Genomic DNA, 7614 nt, shown 5'->3' with positions numbered 1-7614 from the left:
TCTTCAGAGGGGGGAATGTTAGAGTACCCAAAAGCCCCATAGAAATAAATAAATGAAAGAAAAAAAAGAAAAAAGTGATGGGGAGATATGGGAGGTGTTGGGAGGGAGTAGGGAATGGATTTGATCAAAACACCTTACATACATGTATGAAATTCTCAGTAAAGTTTTTGTAAAAGTTAAAAATAAAATTAAATAAATAAATAAACTTTACCAAAACATGCTGGACTTTGAGAGGGTTTGCAACTCCTATTCTAATTGTCACTAAGAAATCTGAATGTCATTTAATCTGTAGAACAATCCTTAAAGCAGCATTATTTTTGTCTAAGATAAACATTAACACTGCTTACCATTTTTTTCTGGTTTTCCCTGTCTCTCTGTAAAATATATTTCCTGCCTTGCTTGTAGTTAGGTAGATTCATGAGAGTACTTGAGATTTGGGTCAATGTAAGGCAGAGAGTTTCATCACCAGTCTGAGATCTTAGTCTAAGGTAGTGGTTTTCAACTAGGAATATGTTGTCACCAGGGAATGTTTAGCAATTCTAGGTTTGTGCAATGGAGCCAGGAGAAAGCCTACCAGCACTTACTGGATAAATCCAGGGAAGCCACTAAACAGCAGACAATGGCTAGGACAGAGCTCCCACAAAATAATTCATTCCAAAAGCTAAGGATGCCAAGGTTGAGATGCCCACTGCACCCTACTCAAGCCTTTTCTCTCTACAGAAATAAATGCCAGCTCTCCAAAGAACACCTGCTTTGTCAGGCACATTCAGTCTGGGAGAGGCTGAACAGACTTCCAGATAATATGCATAATAAAGCACGAAAGAAATTTTGTGGGTTTCAGCCAAGAAGTTGTGGGGATTTTTGTTACTGCAGCATAACATGACTGATGCCTCCACTTCATGATGACAGACACTACAGTGTATGGATATTTAAGACATGGTTTCTCCCTGAGTGTAAAGTTCAGATGTACATGATTCAGTACCTGATTTCATGATTAATTAGCCTCTCTGCATCTTATCACACTCATGTGTAATAATTCTCTGCCTTGTAGACTGTTATAAATCCTCAGTGTGTTTTATTACAGAAAAGTGGTTAGTACAATAAATAACATCCTAATCACATGATGATGATGATGATGATGATGATGATATGACAAAGCTAAAATTTAGAAAAAAGTAAATAAACATTCCAAGAGACCACACAACTTTGAAATTTGGGCCAGATTTTCCAGATACTAAAAAACTGAAATTTATACACAACAAAGAGTATGGTTGACAATGAAAGTAGGAAAATAAAAATCCATGGCTAATCTTTCCAGAGTTTCACTGTGTCAGATAAGGATAGCATTAAATAAGTCACAAAGCACACAGAAATGCAATGCCACTCAAGTGGTCAAATTGGAGAGGGGTATGACAACTGTCTCTTTCGTTCCTTAGCTGTCAGTGGCTCTCCAGACAGTCCTCCTGGAAAACTCTGGGTATCAACCCAACTCTGCCCCACCTGCCTACTATATATGCTCAAAATGACAGCATCCCCCTCATGCCTAATTGCAGATCAACTTATTTTAACCAAATCTGTGTTCTTTAAACTTATCTAATGAGTTTGGGCTCTTCCTTATGGTAAATATTAATCTTTATTTCTAACTAGTGGTTCATCAGAACCATCACAGTATTTCATCTATAAAATTATCTGTATATGAACAAGGAATACCTAAATATAGCAAACTGAAACCTCCTCTTATAGATAGGAAAACTGGATTGAGAGAGATTAGACAACTACAACCCTGACTCCCCCACCCTCTCAACATACCATGATTTGTTTCTTCCTCCCTTGAAAGCTTTCTGGCCCCATGTCCCTATATTGCAAGACATCTAGATTTTGGTACTTGTGAGAACCAATGTTTTACTTCTCCAAGCTTCCAGTTCCTCCTTAGTTAATAATGCCTACTTGGCATTCTCTATACAATTATGGAATGAATAAGTCAACTTGAAAAATAGAAAGGGAGTTTTACCGTTGGAAATATTTAATGATTTGAAAACAAGTATTTAAGCCTATTGAAGTCACACAAACATAAATTTTTAAATGAATGAAGAGTCTTGTGGCAGTGAAATGAATCACTTCTTTAAAAAGGCATTACTCGATGAACACAAAGTTTCACATACTGAGTGGTGTTGGGATGCTGGTGATCTTTACATGAGAGACAAACCCGGTGAGTGTTGCTTGCTTCCTTCTTTCCTTGTTCGGTGAGATGGTTGTCAGACTTCCATCTGACATCTACCCCACCCAGAACTTCAGCAAGGGGCAGGAGGAGCTCCTGTGAGTTCAGAAGCAAGCGTTGTAGGCTCCTTCCAAATGCCCTCGCCACGCCTGCAATTTCCCTATCTGCCCCCTGGATCTGAAACTCTTCGAATTGAATGATTTTCCTCGTGATCAAAAAATATGTACCAAATATCTAAACCATATATAATTTGAATTTTTCTTTAAATTTTATAAAATATGACCCTTCCTCTCACATACAGGTTTCCATATCCTCTGCCAGAGTTTCAAAATGTGGCCTTTCAACAGTGTTTCTCCCACTGATCCTGCCTTTCAGTACTACAGATAGTACAAACACCATGTCAGTCAGGGGTTTCAATTTACCATTCAAACCACTAAAGACAAAACAAAGCTGACAGTACAATTTTTGGTACACATGCACACCAACAGGATTAATGCACACTGCTTAGATTTCTTAGGTACACAAACAACTTTTCCAAGTGAGAACTATGAAGCCAGGCACAAGAATAAAAACTGAAGCAATTTAATAAGGCAAGAAAGCAGCAACCACTCCCTAGCTGATCCATTCTGGTATTGTTCTGGCTATGTCAAGGTACTGTGTGTGGTCACCTCAGAAGCTTGTGTGTGTGTGTGCGTGTGTGTGTGCGTGTGTGTGTGCATGTGCATGCGCACAATTTGAGCTGCAGCTGCACTTAACTTGTTCATGAGCCTCACTGTCCTGTTGTCATGGTCTTGGTTCAACTCCACATCACATCTTTTTATTGCTGTACCAGACCCCTAACTAACCACCCAATCTCCAGCTTTCCTAGTCTGCATTCCATTCTGTAGTGTTCATCATAAGCCTTGTCTGTCTGCAAGACAAACTGAGTGCTCACAAGCATCAGGCAGTGAGCACTTAGGGAACAGGGACATAGCTGTGAGAACACACTGACCAGGTTGCCAATGCAGCGCCTTTAAAATTGTTTATTCGTGTATGTGATGAGTGTATATTATGAGTGTGTGTGTATGGGTGTGTGTGAGTATGGGATAAGTATGTGTGACTGTATGTGTGCATGAGTGTGTATGAGAGTGGATGTATATGATGAGAGTGTCAGTGTATGAGTGTGCTTGATGAGTGTGTATAAGTGCGTATGTGACGAGTGTGTGTATAAGTGTGTGAGTGTGATGAGTGTGTGTATGACTCTGTGTGTGTGTGTGTGTGTGTGTGTGTGTGTAGTGAGTGTGTGTGTGGGCATGCACATGCCACGGCACATGTGTGGAGGTCAGAGGACAACTTCTGGGAGTCAGTTCCCTCCTTGCACTGTGTGAACCGGAGATCAAATGCAGGTCATCAGGCTTGCTCCATTTTTGCCTGCTGAGTCATCTTGCCAGTGAGAAGGGCATGGTCTAAGACCTCCAGACATTACTTGAAACTTTGGATAGTTCTGAAGTCTGGTTGGGGTTCCAGGACCCTGTGGTTCTTCTACACACACACACACACACACACACACACACACACACACACAGAATAGCTTGATTTATAAATCAGGCATGGTAAGAGATTAAAAACACTAGCTAGCAATAGAATCATAGCAGTTATAACAACGTAATATAAGTTTGTGCTTTGCAGTGACTGTCAAGTTAAATAAGGATACTTGAATGCAAGTGCTGTGCTGCTGTGATAGTAGGTCCCATAAGTAAGAAAGCTACTAACTACCTAACGGATAAGTAGTTTATAGCGTGCATATGCTGATGAAGTGGTGGATCATAAATCAAGTGGGACAAAGGAACAGTATTATATGTTATCACAGATTTTGCTCATTTCTTCTACTCTAAGTTATGTTTCCACACCATGACTGACCTCAGGTAAATGAAACTACAGAAAGTGAGCATACAGATTAGCTGTTACTACTATACAAAGAATCTTACTAAATGACGTAGAGAACAGAAAAAGATATTAGACAAATGAACAAACAAATAAGGCAATTCCATGTAATAAGAATTCAGACGAAAACCCACAGACTGCAATGGCTGCCGGCACCCAGGCTGATTAGCCTGTTTCTTTGGATTTTATTTTTGAGACAACTGTGATGTTTTTAAAGATTTATTTTCCCATATGTGGACACGTGTGTGTGTGTGTGTGTGTGTGTGTGTGTGTGTGTGTGTGTATGGCACATGTGTGTGGGTGTCAGAAGAGTGTGTCAGAGCGCCTGGAACTGAAGATACAGGCAGTTGTGAATTGCCCGATGTGAGTGCTGGGAAGCTGAATCCTCTGGAAGCGAAGGAAGTGCTCTTAACTGAGCCCTCTCCAGTCCCAACTGCCCATTTTTAAAAACACAGTGCTATCACCTAGCTGATGACCTTGGGAGCGTGTATCCACAACACCTGGAAGGAGTGAGCCTGGAACATTCAAGGACAGGTGGTTAGCAGGTAGGCTGAGAGGTGAAGTCACAGAGATACAAAGGCCACTCAGAATTTGCAAACCACTGTGAGGATTTGGCTTTTATAATAAACATTTCATTTAGCACTGAGAGGACTAATAATGACACTTTTAAGAGTCACTCGAAGGGTAGGGGAGAAATTCTATCATGTAAGGCAACCTAGATGAGCCTAAAGGGCATTTAAATGTTGATGGCCTCGCAGAAGTGGAGAGTAGAGAGATTTGGACCAAAATTGGGGTAGCAGAGGGGATGGGAAAGGGAAGGGATTCCTGAGCAGGTGTAAAGTTGTAGCTGGGTGTGGGGAAATGAGTACTGTGGTGCTGCTATCCTGCAGAGTGGTTGTGGCTAGCAATAATGGACTATATTTTCAAAATGGCTAAAAGATTAATCTTAAGTTTTCTCGCCATCAAAAGTTAGTAACTATCAGAGTAAAACGTGATTTGCTCTGAGCTGACTGTTTCGTAGAGTGTGCGCCCATAAAAATAGCACTTTGTACTCCATAAATATGCACGATTGTTATTTGTCTAGTTAAAACAAAATAACACTTTAAAACAGTGATCTGATCTGTGCATCAGGCTGCTGGAGAAAGAAGCTGACAAGCACGGGAGAGAGGGTGGCTCAAAGGTTGTGGCGTCCTCCAGGAAGCATCACCTGTGTACACTTTCTGTAAAGGCCACAGAGCAAATATGTTCATCTTTGCTGGCAATTCGGTCTCTACAGCAATGAGTCTGCCCACCATTGTAGCAAAAAGTAGCCACAGATCATAGATGAGTGGGCATGATTGCATTGCAAAAAAAGCTTTATCAACATTAAAATTTTAATTTCAGGACTGGAGAGATGACTCAATGATTTAGAGAACTTGCTGCTCTCACACAAGACCTGGGTTTAGTTCCCAGCAACCACATGACAGCTCACAACCATCTGTCGCTCCAGTTCCACAGGATCCGATGCCCTCTTTTGGCCGCCTCAGGCACTGCATGTAATGTGGTGGACATGCACATATGCAGGCAAAACACTCATACACATAAAATAGAAATACAATTTTTTCATTTTATAAAACATCCATGCCATGAAACATCATTCTAATTTGGATATTTTTCAAAGTCCAGTTAAAAAAATCTAAGATATATCTTAGCCTGCAAACCACAAGGAAAAATAAGAACTAATTGGTGAGCAGGCTTTCACGCACAGGTTCTGTTTTGCTGGAGCCTGGTTCAGCCTGCAACTGCAGCAGCAGAGAAGGGAGCTAGATGGATGCAGAATCTATAAGGAGTCAGAGCTCACAGGACATGCTATGAGCATGTGAGAGGAAAACTAAAGAAGCTGCTGGTTTTGACCAGACCAGCTACCAGACCAAACCTCAGGAACTACAGGGAACTGCCACTTGTCCTTCAACGGCAGTTGACTGCAAAATAAGGATAAATGTCTGGGACTTTTTCAAGACCTGTGTCACCAACCTGAGCCTTCTAATTAAGCACGTGAATCATATTTCCCAATGTGCAAGCTCTTATCCACAGCCCAATGTCCTTCCCCTCATTACTCTGTCTAAGCCTGCTTTCCTGCACAGACCACGTAGAATGCCACAACATCTAGAGTTCCTGTCTGGGGAAGGGGCCTGAGCTTTCCTACATAGAGCATTCTCCAGACACAACAGGACTTCTATGTATGGTAGGCCTCCAAGCATTTACCAAAAACTCTAAGGAGACGTATGACAGCATGGACCCTGGATAAGAATGCTGGGTTTCTGATTTGCTAGTAGTCCTGTTGTAAAGGACAGATATTTGAAACAGAAATAACTAACAATTAAAAGTAGTGTACTATGGGACTGCAGAGATAGCTCAGCAGTTAAGAACTTTTGCTCCTCTTCCAGAGGACCCAAGTTCTGTTCCCAGTTCCCACATCAAGTGGCCCAACACCGGGGAATCTGGTGTTCTCTTCTGGCCTTCAGGGTCATACACTCACAAAGACACAAACATAAATAAAAGACATAAATCTTTTTTTTAAATGATATACTAAAGGAAAAGCAAACAAGTCAGAGACTGCACAGCCTCTTTACCACTGTTATTAAACCTTTCTAGTAGTCTCTCCAGGCTTTGGTGGCCTTTTCTAAACAATAAATGTATCTTAGGAATCAGGGACAAGTTCTGTAATATATGTGCATACAAAATGCTCAGAATCAATGTAGGAAGCACCTGTTCACCCCACTCACCGAGAGATGCTCTCGCCCAGTTTTGTCAGCAACATCTGTGGAAGAATTGCTTTTGTTCGTAGTATCCCCAATGTCAGTTGTGGCGGTCCAGTCTTAAGAGGAGAGGGAAGGAAAAGGGACATAAAGTCATCAATAGGCTGCCAACAAACATGAGGCCTCAGCGAGACCCAGAACAAAGCAGAACAGCTCACAGAGATTCCAAACCACTGTCACGACAGCCTGGCTGCTCAAGGATGTGTCCGCCTGCTCCGTTAGAGCCATGGGAGAGATGGGACTGCGAAATGACAATATTTTATTCAGTCTACATCTCTACATTGTTGTTTTGTGGGTCAAATTCTAAACCTTGTTTAGGATTTTTTTTCTTTGCTCTTAAGGAAATATCTCTTTATTAATGCCCTCTTTAAAATAAGTGAGAAGGGACACTGTGGAGTTTTTCACATAAAGAGCCTATGGAGGGCAGATCTGACTGCCAGTTTTACAGCTGATGAATGTCAACAGGAAAATGAAAACACAAGGCTAAAAACCACAGAGCAAGAAGCTGTCAGAGCTATGAGGTGACTCAGATTCCAAGTGAACAATACTGATTCCTGGCTAAAACTTCTTATTTGAAAACAGGGAACAGGGAAAATGTTTAAAAGGCAACTTGATATGAGCCTAAACATGGAACTTGGGTCCAGGAAGGGATTTTAAGAGTTTGGACATGCCAGT

The 7614-nt window shown here is 41.3% G+C and overlaps 1 protein-coding gene across 13 annotated transcripts in view; it reads right to left on the bottom strand.

Moving 5' to 3' along the window:
• Positions 1-7614, bottom strand: part of Ntrk2 (neurotrophic receptor tyrosine kinase 2) — a 385346-nt gene that overhangs the window by 289900 nt on the left and 87832 nt on the right. For all 13 annotated transcript variants that reach the window (XM_008849411.2, XM_029554243.1, XM_029554241.1 and 10 more), the window contains one exon: positions 6907-6998. In XM_008849411.2, coding sequence (XP_008847633.1) covers positions 6907-6998 — 92 coding nt within the window. The remainder of the gene's footprint in view (positions 1-6906; positions 6999-7614) is intronic.

Source organism: Nannospalax galili, unplaced genomic scaffold, assembly GCF_000622305.1.
Source record: "Nannospalax galili isolate Female #2095 unplaced genomic scaffold, S.galili_v1.0 scaffold704, whole genome shotgun sequence".
Lineage (NCBI taxonomy): Eukaryota > Metazoa > Chordata > Mammalia > Rodentia > Spalacidae > Nannospalax > Nannospalax galili.
The sequence above is the reverse complement of the archived record's forward strand: the minus strand, read 5'-3'. Positions and strand labels throughout refer to the sequence as shown.